At 41.2% G+C, this 24767-nt stretch overlaps 2 protein-coding genes and 1 pseudogene across 2 annotated transcripts in view; 1 reads left to right on the top strand and 2 right to left on the bottom strand.

Annotated features, from left to right (window-relative positions):
* The window catches only part of ATP5F1B (ATP synthase F1 subunit beta), a 247805-nt gene that overhangs the window by 84635 nt on the left and 138403 nt on the right, over nucleotides 1–24767 (top strand). The gene's annotated exons all lie outside the window — the stretch shown is intronic.
* LOC105865568 (17-beta-hydroxysteroid dehydrogenase type 6) lies at nucleotides 1975–24722 on the bottom strand. Its single transcript, XM_012754238.3, has 5 exons — nucleotides 24622–24722; nucleotides 12126–12455; nucleotides 10280–10538; nucleotides 6050–6213; nucleotides 1975–2626 (listed from the first exon to the last, which is right to left on the bottom strand). The coding sequence occupies exons 2-5, from the start codon at nucleotides 12436–12438 to the stop codon at nucleotides 2409–2411; spliced, it is 954 nt and encodes a 317-aa protein (XP_012609692.1). The 5' UTR covers nucleotides 12439–12455; nucleotides 24622–24722; the 3' UTR covers nucleotides 1975–2408.
* LOC142873374 (peptidyl-prolyl cis-trans isomerase FKBP3 pseudogene) lies at nucleotides 19464–24605 on the bottom strand (annotated as a pseudogene).

The following is a 24767-nucleotide window of genomic DNA, read 5'->3' as shown; positions in this document are numbered from 1 at the left end:
GAGAACCCAGCACAATTATTGAATAAAAGGTCTATCCCTACATCTGTTATTCTGAAATTTTAGACCAAATACAATAAAAGATAAAGATTGCAAAAAAAACAAATAAGTATTTATCTTCTAAATAAAAAGAGTCTAAAAGCTTCCATAGAACAGGGACACTGCTGACCTCGAGCAATCCCGCCCGCCTCGGCCTGCTAGGCTCACACCTGTAATCCTAGCAGGCCAAGGCAGGCGAGATTGCTCGAGGTCAGCAGTTGGAAACCAGCCTGAGCAAGAGCAAGACCCTGTCTCTACTATAAATAGAAAGAAATTAATTGGCCAACTAATATATGTAGAAAAAATTAGCCGGGCATGGTGACGCATGCCTGTAGTCCCAGCTACTTGGGAGGCTGAAGCAGAAGGATCACTTGAGCCCAGGAGTTTGAGGTTGCTGTGAGCTAGGCTGATGCCACGGCACTCACTCTAGCCTGGGCAACAAAGCGAGACTCTGAGAAAGAGAGAGAGAAAGAAGAAAAGAAAGAGAGAAAGAGAGAGAGAGAAAGAGAGAGAGAAAGAGAGAGAGAGAGAAAGAAAGAGAGAAAGAAAGAGAGAAAGAAAGAGAGAAAGAAAGAGAGAAAGAAAGAGAGAAAGAAAGAGAGAAAGAAAGAAAGAAAGAAAGAAAGAAAGAAAGAAAGAAAGAAAGAAAGAAAGAAAGAAAGAAAGCAAGCAAGCAAGCGGAGCCCTCGAAGTCTATACTCAACCAATCTATTATGAGAATAAAGACATTTTCAGACAGGCAAAGACTTAGAAAACTAGTAAGAATGAGTTATGTCAAAATAAGGGAGAAAACCAAGAGGCCATATGCTCCAGGAAATAGAGGATCAGACAAAAGGAAAGATGAACGGGAGTCCTAGGAAAATAACTGAAAAGCAGAACTGGAGATCAAACCACCCCATACAGAAATAGGAGAAAGCTGCAAGAGAGAGATCTGCAGGGCCAGGAAAGGAGAATGGAGAATTCTATAATCTATTTAACTACCTGGAATATAGTACTGGTAGTGTTCCCAAAGAGCTGAGAGAACAATTGAAAAAAACTTTGCAAGCGAAAAAGCAAGGCAATCATTAACTCCCAGAAAAACAAAAAATGTTATTATAAAGGAAAAATACTTGAATAAACAGTAAACAGGCCAGGCAAGGTAGCTAACTCCTGTAATTCTAGCACTCTGAGAGGCTGAGGCGGGGAGGATTGCTGGAGGTCAGGAGTTCAAGACCAGCCTGGGGGGGAGGGGGGCATGGGCAATATATGTAACCTGAACACTTGCACCCCCATAATACGCTAAAAAAAAAAAAAAAAAAAGACCAGCCTGAGCAAGACACCATCTCCATGAAAAATTGAGAAATTAGCCTGGTATTGTGATATGCACTAGTAGTCCCAGCTACTCAGGAGGCTGAGGCAGGAAGATTGCTTGAGTCCAGGAGTCGGAGGTTGCATGAGCTATGATGATGCCACTGCACTATACCTGGGGTGATGGAGTGAGACTCTGTCTCCAAAACAAAAAAAGTATACAATATTCACATACTTAATAATATAAACACTATTAATTTAACCAAAAATGTGATAAAACTATATTAAAAATACAAGGATAAAGGAAGTGGGCAAGAAAATGGTTTAGAAAGCTAAATTTGCATTTATTGTAAGAGAAAGCCAATAGAAAATGTCTAAGATTAATAAATTTTTTAGATAGTATAAGCATATTATTTGGAAATGCAGAAGTAAATACCAGAAATAGGCGAAAGTTAAGAGCATTTGCCTCTGATGAGCAGCAATGAAGGATGGGGACAAGGGTGAGGGACTGCTGTTTGTCACTTTAAGCTTTTGAACATTAATTGAATTTTTGACTATGTATGTGGACATTATTTTGATTTAAAAATTAAAAATCATTTCTTTTTAAATGAGGAAGACATATATTGAAAAAAATGACAGCTGGCAAAAAAAGAAGAAAAAGAAAAATCAATTATTTATTAAAAGCACCATAGTACTGACCCAGTTCAAGTAAGGATAAACAGACCCATATATTTCTCAGTAGTCTCTGAGCAACAGGTTATGAACAATTCATATACATAAATAAATGACACCCAAACAAGTTAAATTGTTCTCACTCTACTCTGTTTGATAGGGAAAGAAAGAATGATTCATTCTTGAAATATTCTTGTAAAAAAATGGTCAAAATTATAAAGATAAATCACCTAAAGTAGTTAGCCTTGAATATCTGAAATATAAACATATTGGTTCTCTGATAATGTCAGATAAATGAGTTTAGGCAAGAAAGATTATTGTGACAGAAATTTTGGGTTCTAAATAAGGATTCCTAAGACACTAACAACTAATTGACTTTTATCTTCATTCCCAGAGCCACCAAACCAGTTTTTTTATGCTACTTGGGCTGGTTTGGGCAAAGATCGAGTCACTATATAGTCTGCCAGTGATGTAGGTAAATAAGATAAAGGGATGAAGTAAAATTGAGCATCCCATCCAGCTGAATATCGAGTACGAGGATGCACAGATGTCAGAGCGTGTTCCATGCAGTCAGTAACATAGTTCAGGTTTGTGCAAGGTCCCAACAGACCTTGTTTGATACCATGGTAAACTGTAAGCAAAAAGAGAAACGATGGTCAACAATCTTACTCCCCCTCATATTTTTAAATCCTCTGGCATGTAGTCACAGAAGTCTAACCATGTTTATTTTCTACAAGGATTAAGACAATCTTTTTTTTTTTTTTAGTAGATAACTCCTTAGCTCAAATGATCCGCCCACGACCTCCCAGAGTACTAGGATTACAGGCATGAGCCACCCCAGCCAGCCTAGTTTAAGACAATTTAGACTGTGCTTCCCAATATGATAGCCACTAGCCACATGTAGCTTTATTTTTTTTAAAGACTGGGTCTCATTCTATTGCCCAGGCTGGAGTGCAGTGGAGCAATCGTAGCTCACAGCAGCCTCAAACTCCTGGGCTCAAGCCATCCTCCTGCCTGAGTCCCCCAAGTAGCTAGGATTACAGGCATGTACCACCATTCCTGGCTAATTTTTCCTATTTTTTGTAAAGATGGCATCTTGCTATGTTGCCCAGGCTGGTCTTGAACTCCTGGCCTGAAGCAATCATCCTGCCTCAGCTTCTCAGTGTTGGGACTGCAGGCATGAGCCCAGACACATGTAGCTATTGAGCTCTTAAAATGTAGCTACTGTGACTGAAAACTGAATTTTTAATTGTATTTAATTTTAATTAATTTTAATTTTAAAATTCAATTCCATTATTAGAAGAGTTTTTTAAATTTTTATTGGTATAAATTTGTGGGGTACAAGTATAATTGTGTTACACTGATATACTGCATAATGCTTAAGTCAGGACTTTTAGTGTATCCATCACTGGATTAATATACCTTGTACCCATTAAGTAATTTTTCATCATCCACCTACCTCCCACTCCCACCACTCTTCCAAGTCTCCATTATCTATCATGCTACACTCTGTTACCAGAAACTTTTAAGTATGTTTGGAATGACACAGGTGTATGTGAATCTACTTTTCCAACTGGAAATTTTTTATCATCTTTATTGAGATATAATTTATATATCATAAAATTCAGTCATTTAAAGTATATGGGCCAGGCTTGGTGGCTCATGCCTATAATCCTAGCACTCTGGGAGACCAAGGTGGGAGGATTGTTTGAGGGCAGGAGTTCAAGATCAGCCTGACCAAGAATATGACCCCGTCTCTACTAAAAACAGAAAATTTATCTGGCCAACTAAAAATAGAAACAATAACAAAAAATTAGCCAGGTGTGATGGTGAACGGCTGTAGTCCCAGCTACTCCGGAGGCTGAGACAGGAGGATAGCTTGAGCCCAGGAGTTGGAGATTGCTGTGAACTAGGCTGATGCCACAGCATTCTAGCCTAGACAACAAAGTAAGACTCTGTCTCAAAAAATATAAAAATAAAGTATGTGAATGAATGGTTTCTAATATATTCAGAGTTGTGTAACCATCATCACCATTTAAGTCTGGAATATTTCCATCATCCCCAAAAGAAACCCTGTACCCATTAGAGATCATTTCCATTTCTCACCAATTCCCACACCCCCAGCTCAGGCAACTAGTAATCTATTTGCTGCCTCTAGGGATTTGCCTTTTCTGGACATTTCACATAAATGGAATCATACATTGTGGTTTCTTGTGACTTGGCTTCCTTTACTGAGCAAATGTTTTCAAGGTTCATCCATGTTATAGCATGTATCAGTACTTCACTCCTTTTGGTTGCCAAATATTAATAACTTTCCAACTTACGGCTTATCACATTTTGTTTATCCATTCATCAGTTGATGGACATTTGGGTTATTTCTACTTTGGGGCTATTATTAATAACATGCTGGCAACTGTAAATTTTATTAAATCTGAATAATACAAATATAGTATTTCCTAGGAAAATTTAGCATTCAAGTTAAGAGGTGCTGCAAGTGTAAAACACAAACCAATTTTCAAAGACTAACAGAAAAAAGAATATAAAATATCTTATTAAGAGCATTTATATTTATAATAAATGTTGAGATTATAGTATTTTGGATATATTAGATAAAATTAAATATATTATTAAAATTAGTTTTATCTGTTTCTTTTTCCTTCTTTTAATATAGGTACTAGAAAATCTAAGATAACGTATGTGGCTCTCACCATATTTCTATCAGACAGCACTGATCTAGATTGTTCTGATCCATGGACAAATATATAAACCATTTCGATTCCTTTTAAATTAGAAAATACATATATCCTACCTTTTATGTATGGTTACCTCAGAGTCAATTCTAGGTTCCCATTGATTTCTACTGTTAAACTACATGTACCCACAAAGGGAAAAAAGTTCCCTAATAGCTGAAAACTTCAGATGAGGAGCTTATAACAACAGCCGACTCTAGCACATGGGGAACCGTAGTTCCCCAACTGGTTGAGTTCTGAAAGGCTCAGGCACTGTCTTGTCAGCCTTTGCCTAATCCAACTCCTCTCCCCTCTGTTGATGGCGACCCTCTTAGGCCTGGTACACCCAGAAGACAGGGCTGGAGGCTGAGAATCTTCCATCTGCACCTTCTCCTTTTCTCTGGCCTAGTATATCACCCAAAGCCAGTGACAGGACTGTGGCTATCCACTGCCTTTTGGTGAAATAGAAAAGAGAGCATCTCCCTTCAGGCTGGGCAAGTTGCTGACATCTTTGTGTGAAGAAAAAGAATCCCCCCAGGGAGGTGCAGCCCCACACCAGCACGCCTGGCTTACTTCTACTAAGATGACTGCCTTGACTCCAACCCATGCCACTGCCGGAGGAGGAGGAGGCTGGTCATCAGAATGATGTTATTACATGAAATTGAACAATCTCACTCCCAAAAGGCTCCTATGGCCTGCACTTGAGAGGTCTAGTCTTTGGGAATGGCCGATAGGGCTCTGCAAACCTTGTCCTCTCCCACTTACCTCCTCCAGCCTACTCTCTCTCCTGTCATAATACGACGCATAGTTTGTGGCAGGCCCTTTGTACTAAAAGGGTAAACAACAATGAAGACTGTGCTTTCGCTGAGCAGACATCGCACACCACCCCTGCCAAACTATCAAGGGACACCCCCTCTCAAGACCCAGAGCTTCCATGCCTCCAGGTATGTATCACCTCCCAAAGCTTAGGTGACCAGGCCCTCAACTAACAGGGCAGGGAAGACCCTGGCCCCAGGCTGCCTATATGTTCCCTTCCTCAACCACACTGGCCACCAGAGCATTAGGACCTTCTTGATCTCCTTCTGTCCTGGCAAGATTTTGTGTTAGATTCTTTGTTCTCAGGGACCACTTGCTCAAGGCTGCTTGGGCATGGCTGGGGGACATGGTCCCACATATTCGACTCAGAACAAACCTCTTTTAAATACAAATAATAATAAAAAAGAAAGAGTCTTTGTTCTCAGAGGATCTGTCATTTGTCCACCAACCCTCTTTTCTCCTTCTCATGCAAGGGTACTCATTATCCCTATCAAAAGAAAAAAGCTTACAGGTATCAAAAAACTGCTGTCCATAGGACTCCTTAATATGTTCAGGGGCTTCTTCCCAGGTTTGCTTCATTTTCTCTAAGGTCTTGTTCATGTCTGTCATTCCTGTTTTGAAGTAACCAGGTTCAATTATGCTGATTTTCACGCCAAAATGTTGAAGCTCACGCCTGAAATAAAATTTCTCAAGTTAATTCTTTTATTGAAAGACATCACCATGTCAATGTCTCAGGGAGGGAAAAACAAAACAAAAAAGGTTATTACAAGATTATTAAAATAACTTTCCTGAATACTTTAAAGGATAAAGAAATGGAAAGAAAAAATAAAAATTTAAACATCCTTAGGTTCAACAACTGAGACATCATTATACTAACTACCCTAACCATTCAATTCTGCAATCACTCTTTTTTTATTATTATTAATTTAAAATTTTAAATTTCTTATTACTTTTCATTTTTATCATGTATGGATCAATGTCCTGTGTATGCAATCACTCTTTTAATAAACAGTTATTAAGTACTTACCATAGGCTAGACACCAGAGGCATGAGAGAGAAAAGCAGTGATAACGGTGGCTCACGCCTGTAATCCTAGCACTCTGGGAGGCCGAGGCAGCGGACTGCTCGAGGTCAGGAGTTCGAGACCAGCCTGAGCAAGAGCAAGACCCCGTCTCTACTATAAATAGAAAGATATTAATTGGCCAACTAATATATATAGAAAAAATGAGCGTGGCATGGTGGCACATGCCTGTAGTCCCAGCTACTTGGGAGGCTGAGGCAGGAGGATTGCTTGAGCCCAGGAGTCTGAGGTTGCTGTGAGCTAGGCTGATGCCACGGCACTCACTCTAGCCTAGGCAACAAATCGAAGACTCTGTCTCAAAAAAAAAAAAAAAAAAAAAAGGAGTGATAAATAAAATTAGCATATATTATGGCAGGCTCTGTGCTAAGTGTTTTACATGCACAATTAAAACTCAGTTCCTCATCTCAAAAAACTCACAGCAGGTAAGTCCAACAAGTAAGCGAATAATTGTAATACAACTCAAAAGAATTATAAAGGAGAAGTATTCAAGGGGCTATTAAAGTACAGAGAAAGACACAGATAGATTTTCTGAGGGAATCAGGGAAGGCTTCAGTGAGGAGATAACATTTCAATTGAGCCTTAGAGTAGAGAGTGGAAATTTCCAAGTGAAGAAAAAAGGAAGAGTGGCAAATCTGGCAGTGAGAATTTCACATGCAAAAGCACAGGCCCATGGAAAATTACAGTGTGTTCAAAGACTACAAGAGATCATTAATGATATATGATGTGAGCATTAAAATTACAAGTCAATGGTCATTCCAGAATATTCAGATTAATTCAACAAACAGTTCCAAAAATATGTATCAAGGGCTGACTATGTGCTAGGCACTGTATTAAGTGCTGCCTTTAAGTGTATTAAGTGCTACCCCAAACGAAGTAAGATGCCATTGCACACCACAGTAGAGTATACTCTGCAGGCATGCTAGAGTTTAAGAACCACTGTTCTAAAGGAAAAGCCTCCGTTATCAAAGCAAAACCTAAAACCTTCAAGGTTAGAGTTTCAGAAAAGAGTCTTCAGGTGTCCATGTGTCAAGGAGAAGAGGAGAGGGCTATGCAAGCCAGAAGTGACTCTGCTCCTCTAAATTTCACTTCCCCTTGGGTTTTCTCACTCTATCCTTACCACACAACAACAAAGCGAGACTCTGTCTCAAAAAAAAAAAAAACAAAAAAAATTCCTTTCCTTGTTTATCCTTAGCACTAGGGAGAACTTGTATTTTCTAAAGGAATTAAATAGTGATTTGAATGTTGGAATGATAGATCTTTGCTCTCAGTCTAGGAAAGAGGCAAGGAGTCCAAGAGATCAGTCCTAGGTGGTGATAAATCAGTGGCCAGCAGCTCGGTGTGATCAAACGTTGGATTGGCAAGAAGCCAGGTGAGATGCCTGCCACGGGGTAACAACTTATGTAATTTCCTTGCCTATGTCCCTGTTTCCTTCCTAGGCAGGTAATATGACATGCAAACTATAACACTCACATGCCAGTCTTGGTATGTGATGAGCTAAGTAATGGCTCCCAAAGATATAAAGTACTAATCCCTGGAACATGTAAATGTTACCTTATGTGGCAAAGGCTTTGGAGAAATGATTAAATTAAGAATCTTGCGATAGGCAGATTAGCCTGGATTACCTGAGTAGGCCCTAAATGCTAAGGCAGGAGATCCTTTGAGCCCAGGAGTCCAAGGCTGTTGTCCCTATGAGTGTGCCTGTGAGTAGCCACTGCACTTCAGCCTGGGTGACATAGCGAGGCCCCATCTCTTTAAAAAATAATAATAATAAATATATATATATATGTATGTACGAATTATAAAGGAAAGAAGCAGCTGGTACAGTGGCTCACACCTGTAATCCTAGCACTTTGGAAGGACAAGGCAGGAGGATCACTTGAGACCAAGAGTTCAAGACCAGCCTGCGCGACACAGCAAGATCCCATTTCTACAGAAAACAAAAAATTAGCCGGGCATAGTGGCACACATCTGTAGTCCAGCTACTCAGGAAGCTAAGGTAGGAGTATTGCTTGAGCCCAGGAGTTTGAGGCTGCAGTGAGCTATGACGACACCACTGTACTCCACCTAGGGTGACAGAGTAAAACTCTGTCTCAAAAAAAAATGAAATAAAATAAAATGATTTGGGTCAGGTCTAGTTGCATTCTTGATCTTCTTTCCTGTAATATATTGAGATAACAGGGAGGGGAAGGGAAGTCTACTGTTCTTTTGATGGGTCCATTTGGTTATGCAGATAGAGGGAAAGCCCCTTCCAAGGCCTTTTGATTTCTAAGGCCTTTTAATTCAAAATACTCTTTAGAACAAAGAGTCACATTTTGGGGTGAAACATCCTGAGCTCCTTCAGTCTAAACAGGATTTTTCTCTTTGGACTGGGTATGGGAGGGAGAAAAGAAACCTGGCTGGCAAAGTGGTCTTGTTGTGCAGATAAACCTCATGGTAACAACCCTCAAAGAAACGTTTTTATTTGGACCTTTAAGGGCGCTAGACTCTATTCAGACCCATCCCAGATCTAATAGGCAAGGCCTGGCTGCATTTAACAGAGAGAATTGCAAATGCAAATCTCTCCCCCAGCCTACCGACCTAGTCAGCCTTGCAGCATATTCCTGTTTGCCTAGCTACCTCAAAATGTGACAAAGAAGTGTATTTTGGGTTAAAATATTTCTTACTTCCTTCAGCCCTAAAAAAAGAAAAAGAAAAAAAAAAACCTTTTAGATATAGCCCCCATAAAATGAGTACATGTCAATTATAATCTTAGGACTGTAGCCTGAATGAACTCTTAAATGTCGATTTCAAGCTTATCTCCACAAATGTAAGCCAAGGGAGAGATATGATCCCTCGCCTACCCACTGTGAGAAGATTCACAACATTAACTACTTCCTCTACCCCTTTTCATGAATGTTCATCTTATCTTAGGTAGATTTACTGGGCACCAAATAGAAATTCACAAGAATACTATCAATTGCCTCACTGCTCACCTCTTTCACCACTCGCTTTTTCCTGTGCAACCCCTATTTCCTTTAAATGCAAAATCCTCAACTTCTACAGAGAGCCCAGTCCACAACAGGTGTTTGTGGGCTGTACTTTTCCTGGGTGCATCCTTAAAATCTTGGCTTAATAAGCCTCAGTTGAGTGTGACTCTCTCTTTTTCAGTCACTTACTATTTAACAGTTTCCTATATAAAATAGTAAAAATTATCTATGTCTCAAGATTTGGGGAGTGATGAAAAAAGAGAAGGTAGGTGAGGGCAACTAGCACAATGCCTAAGACATATTCAAGTGCTTAACAGTTGTTTTGTTTTAACGTAAAAGTGTTACCTCAGGCCCAGCACGGAGGCTCACGCCTGTAATCCTAGCACTCTGGGAGGCCGAGGTGGGAGGATTACTCAAGGTCAGGAGTTCAAAATCAGCCTGAGCAAGAGCAAGACCCCATCTCTACTATAAATAGAAAGAAATTAATTGGCCAACTAATACATATAGAAAAAATTAGCCGGGCATGGTGGTGCATGCCTATAGTCCCAGCTACTCGGGAGGCCGAGGCAGAAGGATTGCTTGAGCCCAGGAGCTTGAGGTTGCTGTGAGCAAGGCTGACGCCATGGCACTCACTCTAGCCTGGGCAACAGAGTGAGACTGTCTCAAAAAAAAAAAAAAAAAAAAAAAGTTACCTCAGACTATCCGAATAGGCTTCTACCCCATACTTGGAGCAACAGTAGATTCCAGACATGCAGGCAATTCTTCCCAAAATGCTGGAGACATTGACAATCCTCCCCCGAGCCCTCTTCACCAAAGGAAGCATGCTCAAGGTCACCTGGATCACCCCAATGAGGTTCACTTTGAGGGTATTCACACAGTCCTCAGTTTTCTGCCACTCACAGTATGTAATTGGGGGCATAATGCCTGCATTGTTCACCAGGCCCCAAAGTCCTAAAAATAAAAAGAGTCAAATGAAGAGTTTGGTTTCAGGCAAAAAGCATCTGTCTTGAACTTTGGTGTTGGAGAGAAGGGTAAGAATCACTCCCCAGGAATCATCCATTCCCTATGAGAATTTGCAGCCTAAATTCATACTACCTGGGTGGTCTAAAAACCCTCAAGCCAAGAATTAAGTTTAAGGTGGCCCTGTGTTCTGAGTGCTCCCAGGCACCTGATAGAAGCAAACATAAAAACTCTCTGGCGGGAGCCAGGTGAAGTGGTGTGTACCTGTGTAACAGAGGTAAAGGTCTGAAAAAAAGGCAATCAAATGTTTCACAAGTTGTCTCTTTAAAACCCCTCCTGGATTATTTTTTATATCAACTATATGTTACTTACCAGAGATTCATATAAAATATGGAGCTACAGAAAGATTGAAAGTGTAAGGATTGAAAAAGGCTCTGAGGTAACAATTCTTTGTAAATGAAGGGATAGTAACATTATCCAGCAAGCTGTTGGAAATTCAAGTGTGAGGAGTAAGGGAGAATGTAGATATCAAGGGCATAAAGGCAGTAGATAAAACTATGAGTATATGGGATCCATTCGGCATTTGTTGAGCCCTTAACATGTACCAGGCCATGTGCCGGAAGCTAGAAATATGGTAACAGTTCAGAAAGGCCCATACTCTCAGGGAGCTCACAGTCTAACAGATGGGAAGACAATGACAATACAATAAAAATACGCAAGTGTGCACACCATAGAGGCCATATCCTCAGCAGCCTGGGCAACAGAGCGAGACCTTGTCTAAAAAATTAATTAATTAATTAATTAAATTTAATACAGGCAAACTTGGTAGAGGGAAAATATAGAAACTCTGTACTTTCTGGTCAATTTCCTAAAACTCGAAGAAATAGTGTATTCATTTTTAAAAACAAAATGAAATGAAAAAATTTTTTTAAAAAAAGGACCAAAGGCTGACTTCAAGGAATGCCTATATTTCAAGTAGCAACCAAGGGAAGATGAATCAGTTTCTTAAGAACACCTCGAAAATTCTTCAAACATAAAGAATTGTGTTTATAAATAGTCTACCTGCAGCAGGTGAGATAATGGCCTCAAATCTGTTGAGCTCATTTTTGAACGTAAACATTGTTAGGGAAATGAAATAGCACGAAAGATCTTGACAGTCTTTCAAATGACAAAGCCCACCTTTCAAACCCTGCTTTTGATATATACAGTTGACACTTCCTATCCGTGGATCCAACCAACCATGGATGGGACATATTAGGAAAAAAAAATCTACATCTGTACTGAACATGTACAGAATTATTTTTCTTGTCATTATTCCCTAAATAATAAAGCATAACAATTATTTACATTGTATTAGGTATTATAAGTAATCTAGAGATGATTTAAAGTATATGGGAGGATGTGCATAGGTTATATGCAAATACTATGCTATTTTATATGAGGGACTTCAGCATCTACAAATTTTGGTATCCACAGGAAGTCCTAGAACTAATCCCCCATGGATACTGAGGGACAACTGTATATATGACCTTAGCATCTTCATGCCTAAGTAAATGAAAGGAGAAAAATACTTCATACCTCTGTCTCCCACGTGTTCCTTCACCCACTGGGCAGCTGCAGAGATGCTCTCCGTCTTGGTGACATCCAGAGTCACCGTCTCCAGCCTGTCTGACGTCTGGGCTCTCAGCTGCTCGGCCCCCTTCTCGGTCAGACACGCAGCCAGCACCCTCATGCCCCGCATGTCCAGCTGTCTGGCCAGCAGGTTCCCGAAGCCAGAGTCACAGCCCGTGATGAAGACGTACTTGTCTCGGAGGTGGCTCACCACCTGCCTCTCCCGCTGCCAGCGCACAAGGTAGTACAGGCCCACAAGGGCTGCCAAGTACAGCCACATGTTGAGGGTACGTCCTTCTACAATAGAAAGAGAACAGCTTTCATTTTATTTCTTCCCTTTTTCTTTAAGTAATATCTATTCAGTATTTACTATGTGCCAGGCATTGCACTAAGTACTGGGGACTTGGTATAGGATAATACTTTGTCCTACCATCAAGAAGCCACAGTCTAGGGAGGGGACTCAGGGAGGTGACCAAACAAATGCAGCACAGTGTGACAGGTGCCATAACAGAAGTATATGCACAGTATCAGAAAGCTGCAAAGGAGGATTACCCGTAGCCTGCCAAGTTAGAAATGGCTTCACAGAAGCAATGATTTTGGTATTACTTCATATAGCATAAGTAAGAGTTCAAAAAGTGGACAAGGATGAAAGGACATTCCAGATAGTAGCAATGTATACATGAGTGGAGTAGTGAGTAGAACAAACTTCCTGATACCCACAAGCAGCTCTGCAGGGCTGCAGTGCAGAACACACAGAGGAAGAGATGGGGGATGAGACAATGAAGGTCAGATCATGAAGGGCCTTGTAGGCCAAACTAAGGAATCTGGACCTTATCCAATAGGCAATGAAGGAGTGCTACTAGAAGACATTGAACTATAGAGTAAGATGGCCAGATTTAGCTTTAGGAAGATCTGTCTCACAGTGACAGTGGAGGACAGATGAAACAGGTGTGCTGAAGGCAGGGAGATCAGGTAGGAGACCCAGTAGTTTGAGTGAGATATTGCAGCCAAAGCAATTTGTAAATATAGACCAATCAGAAGTAGTGTTGAAATAAGCATTCACAGATGCCTATGTTTCTAGATGGGGTTCTGGAGCAAAGTCCACATTTTTTGGCCATCTATAGTATAGGTGTTGGCTGAACTAACATGATTCATAACAACATAGATAGAGGTCAAAGGTGGGTATGGGCCCACTAGGACATCCTGAATGAGGTGAGTCTATGCAATTCAAATTCTGTAGTTTGACATGGACGCTCTGCCAGTGCTCTGGCTGCTGACTTCCTCCTTGGTCCTACCCTGGCTGGCACACTATTTGATAGATGAGCACTGAGAGGTACAGTACAGCACTGGACAAAAGAGGGGACAAGATTGGTCTGGGCAGATTTTCCTGACCTCTCTTAACCTGTCCCCTAGCAGGGTAGCAGAATTGACTACTCCCTCTACAGTGAATGGCACATAGCACATGCTTAAAAAATGTTATAGATCAATTAAGTAATTCTAAATCAAAATATCCTAAGGAAAAAAAAGAGGGAGGGAAAAAAAATAGCAGGGAGAATGAGCTGGAGAAGTAGGAGAAAGAAAGCTGATGGAAGCCAAGGCAAGAGAGCCTTGCTGAGGACCACAGTGCAGCAGGGAGACCCTGGCATCTTAGGAGGGCACAGGAGACTTAAACAGGAGGTCTCCTCGGGAGCTAGGGGCACAGAAGCCAATCCTCAGCAGACTGATGGATGAATTGGAGAGCAGGAAATAGAGCCAAGTGGAGACTCTTCTTTCAAAAGCCTGGTCTGGGAAGGAGAGAAAGGAACCAGTAGCTAGAAGGCAATGTAGGGTGTCCAGTAAAATGGAAGGAGACAATGAGGGGAGAAAAATGCTGGCAGAAGCATCTAATGCTCCCTCCCTCTCCCTCTGTCCTCTCTTTCTCTCCTTTTTCCTTTGCTCTTCCCCTCTTCACCCCCTTCTCTCTCCTCCCTTCTCTGAAGCTTTCTGCCTCTCTCTAATTTGAGAACTGTGTTCTCTAGTGAGCTGCCTCTGTTCTGCCCAATTGGCATTCCCTGGTGCACTGCAGTTACGGAAAGGGCTTTATCCTGACTGTTTATTCACTACAAGAGTAATTTCCTGATGCCAGTCAAAGATGAAAATCCATTCCCCCCATTAGGGAGAAGCTCGGACCTCACAGCCTCCCTAGGTGTTACTATCCAGCCATCACATGCCCAGTAGCAGGAAAATTTGCAGAAGTGATGTGTCAGGCAGCATCTCTAATCCCAGGAAAAACCTGAACATGGATCAAATACCTGAAGATGCCCTAAATATTTCAGATATCAGACCAAAAGAGGCCTGCTTGTTTTTACAAACAATTCACGTACAAAAGCTGTGCAATTACTTAAACAGTGTTGTTGATTTTTTTTGAGACAGGGTCTTGTTGCCTGGGATAGAGTGTCATGGCATCAGCCTAGCTCACAGCAACCTCACACTCCTAGGCTCAAGCAATCCTCCTGCCTCAGCCTCCCAGGTAGCTGGGACTACAGGCATGTGCCACCATGCCCGGCTAATTTTTCTATTTTTTGTAGAGACAGGATGGTCTCACTTTTGCTCAGGCTGGTCTTGAACTCCTGAGCTCAAGCAATCCTCCCACTTCAGCCTCCCAGAGTGTAGGATTATAGGCATGAGCCACTGTGCCCCGTCCTGTTTTTGCCTCGACCTGAAAGATTTACATACAGTGCTTACATTGCTATTTCTTGATTTATGAATTTTTTACATCCTCCATTAACTTCCTGTTATGGGAAATGAGAATTTAGCTTCCTTATACCACATTATCTGTCTCTTCCCTTCTCATCCACACGATGCTTCCTGGTTAATTTTCTTTAATGAGCTTTGAAGTTAAATCTAGACAACACCTGCATAATCACAACACATAAGCTAAGACCTTCCACTGTTCACTTCAGGCGTGCCCCTATCTTGGTCTCCATCATTGCCTACAGCTATTCTCCCACAAAGATGTTGAACAGCTTAGACTATCTTTGGGGCTCTTCCCCTCCCCCTTTCCCCTCTACCTGTAGCTTTTCTCCCACTGTGCCTTTCTTTTCTTCAGCCTCTCTCTAACACTACAATCCTCTCATGGTTTCATTGAACTCCTTATTCAGCCTGGGTCTTATGGTTGGCCATTTTATGGGTGCTTCACTGGCACCCCAAAACCTTTACTCCATCCACATTCTCTAGTTGCCACCTGCCAAGTGGTGCTAGAGCAAGGTCAGAAAACAAGCTTGCTATTTCTACAACAAATAGATGCTACACTGTCTCAGCTGGGCCCTTGCTGATACAAGGCAAACCTTCTCTTTGCTTCTATTTGACTCCTATGTTATGTTTTCTCAACTATTCCAAATGTCTACCAACCTTCTCAATTTCCCAACCTCATGTTCATCTGGTTCTTTTTCCACAGATGAGCCTACCTCTTGCTTGCTTCCCTGCCAAAATCCAGATCAGCTCAGCCTCCACCCTCCCCACTTGCAAATCAATGGCCTTAATACTCTAATTCATATCCACAACATTTTGCCTATAATTTCAGGGGCTTCCAGGGTCCACTGAGGGTACCTCTGCTCTAAATGTCTCCATACTGTCTTCTATCCTCCTTCTTTTTTCTTTTCTCCTACTTTAGACCATCCTACCCTGCCACCCTTTAATGACCATCCTCTCTCTCTTTTTCTCTCTCTCTCTTTCACCCCACATGGCCAAAATATTCAAAGAGCAGATGCACAAGGCCTCTATTTTCTTGGCACCCATGAGCTTCCCAAGCCCTTGCACTCCACCTTCCATTCCCAACACTCTCTGGAAGCCCTCTCAGAGCTCACCCAGGACCTACTAGCTGCCAAGGCCCAAGGCCCTTTCTCTCTTCCTCAGACCTCTCTGCAATATCTAGTACTTTCAGCCAAACGCTGTGGCCTATAATACTAGCACTCTGGGAGGCTAAGACAGGAGGATGACTTGAGGCCAGGCGTTCAAGACCAGCCTGAGCAAGAGTGAGACCCTTGTCTCTACTAAAAATAGAAAGAAATTAGCTAGACAATTAAAAGTATATATAAAGGCCGGGCACGGTGGCTCGCGCCTGTAATCCTAGCACTCTGGGAGGCTGAGGCAGGAGGATCAGTTGAGTTCAGGAGTTCGAGACTAGCCTGAACAAGAGTGAGACCCTGTCTTTACTATAAATAGAAAGAAATTAGCCAAACAACTAAAAATAGAAAAAATCAGCCAGGCATAGTGGCACATGCCTGTAATCCCAGCTACTCGGGAGGCTGACGCAGGAGGATCACTTGAGCCCAGGAGTTTGAGGTTGCAGTGAGGTAGGCTAATGCCACAGCACTCTAGCCCAGGCAACAGAGCAAGACTCTGTCTCAAAAAAAACAGAAAAAGTATATATAGAAAAAATTAGCCGGGCATGGTGGTGCATGCCTGTAGTCCCAGCTACTCAGGAGGCTGAGGCAGCAGGATTGCTTGAGCCCAGGAGTTTGAGGTTGCAGTGAGCTAAGCTGACACATAGCACTCTAGCCCAGGCAACAGAGTGAGACTCTGTCTCAAAAAAAAAAAAAAAAAAAAGTAGAAAAATTAGCCAGGTGTGGTGGCCCATGCCCGTACTGCCAGCTACTCGGGAGGCTGAGGCAGGAGAATCACTTGAACCAGGAGTTGGAGGTTGCTGTCAACCAGGCTGATGCCACAGAACTTTAGCCCAGGTGACAGAGCAAGACTCTGTTTCAAATGTGTGTGTGTGTGTATATGTGTGTATATATATATACACACATATACACACACACACACATTTGAATCTATATCTATATCTATATATATCACTTTCTTTTTCCTAGTGTTTTTATCTGATTCTTAGATTCTAACCTGGTCTTGGGTACAGAAGGAGATTTCTTTCAGATCATGCCATGCCCTCGTTGCAATCTGTCTGTGGCTCCTTGTCACTTATAAGATATGAACTCATAAGTCAGAACTCTTCAGCTTGACCATAATAATAATAGTGAACAGTTATACAGAACTTTCCTGTGTGCTAGACATTGTTCCAAACATTATATATATATATATATATATATATATATACACAATATAGGGTATGACAATTATTAACATTATGCCCCTTTTTCACATGAATAAACTGAGGCACAAATTAAGGCAAAAATTAAGTGGCTTATCCAAGGCCAAACAGTGAGTAGTAGAGACAGGATCAAATCTGTCTACCTACAGAAGCCTTGCATCTAACCACTACACCACACTACCTTTCCCTGGAAGACCTTTCAGGGTCTGGCCCTGGCCTATGTTTCCCCATCAGTTCCTGCCTCTCACAACGAGAAGTCAGGGTTTGATGCTTCTGACTGCCCAATCTGGGGAACATGCCCCTCCCTTGACTTCCACTGCGGCTGCCACAGCACCCATTCCCTTCCTCCCCCTCCAGCACTTCCTCCCCCTCTACACCTTAAATGCAAAGATTCCCTATGCCTCTTGCTTGGCCTAGCACAGAAGCCTTCTCACTGTCCCCACAATATAATTCTCACTTCCACACAGTGATGTCTGGTTAATTTTCCTATAGCACAGCTCTTCCGATGTTACTACCAGAAAAGCATCCAACCTACTAAATAAAATCTAAATCTAAAACCTCAGTTAGTTATACAAGGCCCCCCATGATTGAGTCTCAGCCTTTCCTCCTTCTCCTCTTTCTCACACAGCCTATGGTCCATCCAAACCACAGAGGTTTTAAATAGAGCAGTGTGATTTGATGAGCCTCCTAGGACAGGCAGTATTTGACATGCAGAGATGAGAAGCAAGGGTATTTCGGGCAAAGGGAATGGTGAGAGCAAACAGTTGGAACATGGAAAGGACAGAGCACAAACAAATGGAGATACCAACGAGACTACCTTCTTGATCCCCTGGTTACTTCTCTTCCTTTCCAAGAAGTGCTCTGTGTGAGCTTCCCTACTCCAACCCTGATTTTGTGCAAAGTGTAGAGTCAGGAGCATAGACTTTGAGGCCAGATTATCTGAGTTGAAAGTCAAGCTTTATCATTTATTAATAATTCCTGTGTGGCCTTTGGTAAGTGAATTAGCCTTTGTACCTGTGTGCTTCTCTTCAAAATGGGAAAAGATCACCTGGTGATTTGTTAAGGGGATTAAATGAGATAACCTATAATTGTTAAATATTATTCTTATTTTTATTACTGTTGTCTTATTATTGCCATCTTAGGCCTTTCTCCCTGGGCCCTGCCTCTTCCCTTGGGCTTTTGCAGAAAGAAATTTCACCCAGGGAACATGCATTATCTGGTGCTTTATACCACCACTTTTCCACCGGATGTGTAACTCCATGCATTACAACATCGTCAATCATTTCTACAGTTCTTTATCACTACACTGGCCCATGCTAGTTCACCTTGACTTTTTTCAACCTCAAGCAGAGGACCTCTCTCTGCAATATAGTACATTATGAAGTAAGAAGTAGCCTTTATTCCTTTCTTTGATTAAAATCTTCAGACCTGTTTTGTCTATAAGCTCCAATCAAAGTAGTCACTGATCCTAAGAGTGAGTCTATAAACAGCACATAGTCCCCTGAGATGACCCACCATGAAATTCTTTTGCTCCCACATTGGTGTGAACTAAAATAAAATCTTAAGCACCACCCCTAGCCAATGTAATTGACCCCTTCTTGGCCAACGGGACCCCAAAAATCTGGTAAAGCTAAGTTGCTGCCCATGAGAAGGGAGATCAGACATGCTTTATCATGCTCCCCTTTGTTCTTGGAGATATCCTTTGTAACTCACTAACAGGCCTAAGGCTATGCATGACAAAGTTTAAACTACACCTGCAGTTTAATTTACTTAACAGATCAGTAAGTCTATGTCATATATGTCCAGTGACTTTTCTCTGATTAACAGACTTCTTTATCTTTTTTTAAAGATGGTGGATAAATTTTTATTGAGCCTTTTAGTTTACATCATGAGGTAAAAGGAAAACGTTCTCCTTCACCAATATTTTACATAGCTGTAGTAAAATATTTGACTGCAGGGATTTATAAGGACTACATTTCTCAAAAGTTGGGATCAAATAAATACGTTTTAAATTAATTTCCTGAATTTTCCAGTTGATTCTTCCATTACAAGCTCTCACTAGTTACATACATTTCTTCAAGGCCACGTTTTATCATTGCTGATATATATATATATATATGTGTATATATATATATATATATATATATATATATTTTTTTTTTTTTTTTTTTTTTTTGGAGACAGAGTCTCACTGTGTTGCTCAGGCTAGAGTGCTATGGCATCAGCCTAGCTCACAGCAACCTCAAACTCCTGGGCTCAAGCGATCTTTCTGTCTCAGCCTCCCAAGTAGCTGGGACTACAGGCATGCACCACCATGCCTGGCTAATTTTTTCTATATATTTTTTTTAGTTGGCCAATTAATTTCTTTCTATTTTTAGTAGAGATGGGGTCTCATTCTCGCTCAGGCTGGTTTTGAACTCCTGACCTTGAGTGATTCACCTGCCTCGGCCTCCCAGAGTGCTAGGATTACAGGCATGAGCCACTGCGCCCAGCCCATTGCTGCTATCTTTAGAACTAAATCACTGCTATTTCAATCAATATCCACTAATTCCATTTTAACAAGTTTTGCATTTGGTGGAATTTTGGCATCAGGCTGTCCTCTCTTTCCATAAACCCACTGGGGTTCAATCTCCAGTCAAGCCTTTTCTCCTTTACTCGTAAGGAGAGTGCTTCATCCCATCCTCTGATAACTTTGCCTACTTTAAAACTTAAAGGGTTGGAATTTTTCTTTTTCTTTGAACTTGTTTGAATATAAGTATCAAAAACAGTCCCGTCCTGTAGTGTTCCTATATACCAACAGTGAACAACATCTCCCTTTTGGGGAAAGTTGGTTTTATCTCCCTTTTTTAGGACAGATTTCATGTATTTTAGTGGACCCTCATCCAGAGTCTCTTCAGACTTGGTTTCTTTGGGTTTATTTTCATTAAGCTTCACATGTTTCACTTGCTCAGACACTTTACTTACACTTTCGATACCCTTGAAATGCTTAGTTTCAAAAAGATGGTTATAGGCTGTAACCAAATGGTCCTTGTTAACTGTCTTGGCCACATTTTTAATGTTTCCTAATAATTAATGTTCTGCAAGAAACGAATCTGAACCGTGGTCCTACAGAAACTTGATAATGTCCTTCTTGGGCAGCTGCTCCACGGTCCCCACCAGCCGGGGAATGGCTGCCACCATCTTTCCCCAAGGCCCTTAGCTTAAAACATTCCAAGCCTTTAGACAAAGCTCCATGTGTTTAATCAATTACAAATCAAAGATTTTTTTAAACTCACCTATAACCTGTAAGCTCCTGTTTCAAGATATTCCACCTTTGGGGGCCAAACCAATGTATGCCTTCCATGTATTGATTTATGACTTTACCTGTAATTCCTATCTCCCTGAAATGTATAAAACCAATCTGTAACCCAACCACAGTGAGACAACTTGCTCAAGGCTTCTTGAGCATAGCTCTCTGGGCTCAGAATAAACCTCTTTAAATTATTTTTCGGAGTTTGAGTTATCTTCCATTGACATTGAGCTTACAGACTAACTGTTCTTAAAGCCAATAATTGTTTTTTTTACAATTAGATGATATTATGCACCCACCATGATATTTACTGAAAAAAGTTGTTACTGAAAGTTTGGCACTTGTCCCTGAGAGCACATCAGAAGAACAAGAACAAGGAACGGAGAGTTTATTAATTTGCTGGCAAATGAGGAATATGGCAGACTTGCATCTTAAAGTACCACAGTCCTAACTATAAGCAGAAATTTAGAGCTTTTAAAGGAAGGTTCTTCAGCTTCAGGCTATTGCTATTTAACTATAGTTTATGGTTCTGATCAGTCTCATCTTCAGCAGAAGACAATCTCTGTGACCTCCACCCAGACAATTCCATTGAGTCATCTCCTGTGGTGCAAAGAAAAAAAAAAAAGGACACTCCCCTGCCCCTCTGATTACTGGCCCCAGGCAGGGATGTAGGTTTTTGTTTGTTTGTTTGTTTGTTTGTTTGTTTTGAGACAGAGTCTCGCTTTGTTGCCCAGGCTAGAGTGAGTGCTGTGGCGTCAGCCTAGCTCACAGGCAACCTCAAACTCCTGGGCTCAAGCAATCCTCCTGCCTCAGCCTCCCAAGTGGCTGGGACTATAGGCATGCACCACCATGCCCGGCTAATTTTTTCCTCTATATATTAGTTGACCAATTAATTTCTTTCTATTTATAGTAGAGACAGGGTCTCACTCTTGCTCAGGCTGGTTTCGAACTTCCTGACCTCAAGCAATCCGCCCGCCTCGGCCTCCCAGAGTGCTAGGATTACAGGCGCGAGCCACCACGCCCGGCTGGGATGTAGGTTTTAATTCCACAAAAAGAGTAGGATTTTTTTTTTTTTTTTTTTTTGAGACAGAGTCTCGCTTTGTTGCCCAGGCTAGAGTGAGTGCCATGGCGTCAGCCTAGCTCACAGCAACCTCAAACTCCTGGGCTCGAGTGATCCTTCTGCCTCAGCCTCCCGGGTAGCTGGGACTACAGGCATGCGCCACCATGCCCGGCTAATTTTTTATATATATATCAGTTGGCCAATTAATTTCTTTCTATTTATAGTAGAGACGGGGTCTCGCTCTTGCTCAGGCTGGTTTTCAACTCCTGACCTTGAGCAATCCGCCCGCCTCGGCCTCCCAAGAGCTAGGATTACAGGCGTGAGCCACAGCGCCCGGCCCAAGAGTAGGATTTTAAAGAGACAACTCATAAAACATTTTACTCTTTTTCAGGCCATCCCCTCTGTTACAAGATTGACAATGTGGAACAATTGAACACTACTGTTGAAAGAGTAAACTGATTGAACAGATTTGAAAAAAATGGTTTGTCCTTATATAAAAAGAAAATCAAAATCTCAGGGCCACCCACCCAACTCCTTATACAAAAGAGAAGGTAAAGGCCTCAGACACCTATGACAAACTGGCCACACACATCATTCATGAAAGAAATTCCTTGCTGACCTCCCATAAGCAAGGACATGTAAATTGTAACTATGTCTAGAAGTGAGGATTAGGGTCAAGACGTGAGAACCCCAGGAGTAGAGCAGGACTTCGCTAAAGAGAAACCTGTGGATGTGTCAGTTCACTGAGCAAAAGCTGCTTGAGAAGCCAAGAGGGAAGGATTGCTTGAGGCTAGGAATTTGAGACCAATCTGGGCAACACAGTAAGATCCCATCTCTACAAAAAAAAATTTTTTTTAAACTAGCCAAGCATAATAGTGTATGCTTATAGTCCCAGTTCATCAGGAAACTGAGGCAGGAAGATGCCTTGAGCCAAAGAGTTCAAGGCTGCAATAAGCCTTGAGTTCAAGGCTGCAATTTCACCATTGCACTCCAGCCTGAGTGACAAAGACCCTATCTAAAAAAAAAAGGTGAAAATAATCCAAACATCTACCAACAGTGGAATGAATAAGTAAATCAAGATATCCCATACAATGGAATGCTATACAGTGACAAAAATGAACAAAATACAACTACACACATGAATGAATCTCACAAACATAATGTTGTGACATAAAAGAATGCATAATGAAAAAAAAAGAAAAAAAAAAGAATGCATAATGTCTGATTCCATCTACATAAAATTTTAAATAGGCAAAACTACTTTGCGTTGCTAGAAATCAGATTAGAGGTTACCTTTGGGGAGAAGGAAGGATTGGGGGAGTATTAGGGGACATTTGTGGTGCCGGTAATGTTCTATTTTTTTACCTGTATTATTATAATACAGTGTTAATTTTGTGAAACTTCACTAAACTGTTCACTTACAATCTGTGTGTTTTAGATTCAAATTAGAAAAATAAAAATAACTCTTCAAACAACGAAAATAAATAGTTCAAGGAAATTACTTATGCATTTGCTATAAAATTCTTATTAAGAACACTGTATCTGCGCACTGTTCACAATCCCACATGATAAATCCTATCATAAACCCTATTTAGTACCGGGAAAGATTTTGTCTTTTCTAAGTAAATAGTATACTATTGATTGTTTAAAATTATCTACTTCTTCATATTAATATTATCTTATAAGTTCAAGATCAAATTTAATGCTCAATTATAGTAATTCTACTAGCCCTTGTAGATAGCACTTTTTCTTCCTCTCTTTTTTTCACCTCTTTGATTTTCTATTTCTTTTGTATTTCTATTTGCATTTTAACAACCTTATTGTACATGTGTCTTTTACTTCAGGTTACCTCAAACTCTTTTTAAAGATGCCACATTTGTTCAAGACTAAAACTTGACTAATGAATCCTCCTAACTTAGCCTCATTCCAAAAGTCACCTCACTTCCTTGTACCAAATGGAAAAAACATTAGCCAATACTCAGGAACCCAATGCCTTATACTCATGTTTTTTAAAATGACACCTCATTTCATAACAGTATATAAAATTCCATAAAGGGAAGGGGAAAATGTTACCTGAAGAATTCTTGTTTGGAAATATATGTTGTGTTTTTTTTTTTTTTTTTTTTTTTGAGACAGAGTTTCACTCTGTTGCCTGGGCTAGAGTGCCATGGGGTCAGCAACCTCAGACTCCTGGGCTCAAGTCTCCTGCCTCAGCCTCCCAAGTAGCTGGGACTACAGGCATGGGACACCATGCCCGGCTAATTTTTTCTATATTTTTAGTTGGCCAATTAATTTTATTCTATTTTTAGTAGAGATGGGGTCTCGCTCTTGCTCAAGCTGGTTTTGAACTCCTGAGCTTGAGCAATCCGCCCGCCTCGGCCTCCCAGAATGCTAGGATTATAGGCGTGAGCCACCGCGCGCGGCAATATGTTGTATTTCAGACACTTCTTTGCTTCCTCTGGAATTTTATTTCCTCTCTATTCTCCACGGATTAGAATTATAGCAGGTGGGAAAGAATAAGGAGACTACTAAGAGCCCTGTAGAAAATGAAAATGACAGGAAAAATTTCATTACTCCCACTACAAAGAATTTAGGCAGTAGAAGATGAAAGTGGGGTTAGAGCAGCAACCTCAGCCTAGACAGAGCTTAAGCAACAGGATTGTCATGGCAGTTATAGCAGGCCCCTTTTGTTTGCCCAGAGTATCTCAAAGGTAGCCCACAACTATCAGCATTAACCCATAAAAGAGCTGGTTTTCCCCACTCTCAAGAACTCCCAGTTTTTCAGAGTTTGTATTTGTAGATAAAATCACTCCCAACTTCTAACCAATATTTTCCCAAACTCCAAAGGAGTGAAGATCAAAAAGGCAGAGGAAAAAAATAGTGAGAAAATTAATTTCAGGAATCAAAGTTGAAGGATCTTTTAAGAAAATACAAAACCATAATCAATACCTATCTCCAAACACACTGTATCCTCTTCCCTACCCAACACACACACACACATAGACACACACACACACACTCCTACCTGACTTGTTCAGGAAACGTCCAGTCCTGGATGCTCAACTGGGCAGCAGTCTTCCTCCTTTCCCATTCACTGCCCGCCCCTACCTTCTGCATTGCTTTCGCAACACCTCTCTCCCATGGTAGGAGTCCAGGCTGCACCACTTCCTT

This window comes from Microcebus murinus, chromosome 10, assembly GCF_040939455.1.
Source record: "Microcebus murinus isolate Inina chromosome 10, M.murinus_Inina_mat1.0, whole genome shotgun sequence".
Lineage (NCBI taxonomy): Eukaryota > Metazoa > Chordata > Mammalia > Primates > Cheirogaleidae > Microcebus > Microcebus murinus.
The sequence above is the reverse complement of the archived record's forward strand: the minus strand, read 5'-3'. Positions and strand labels throughout refer to the sequence as shown.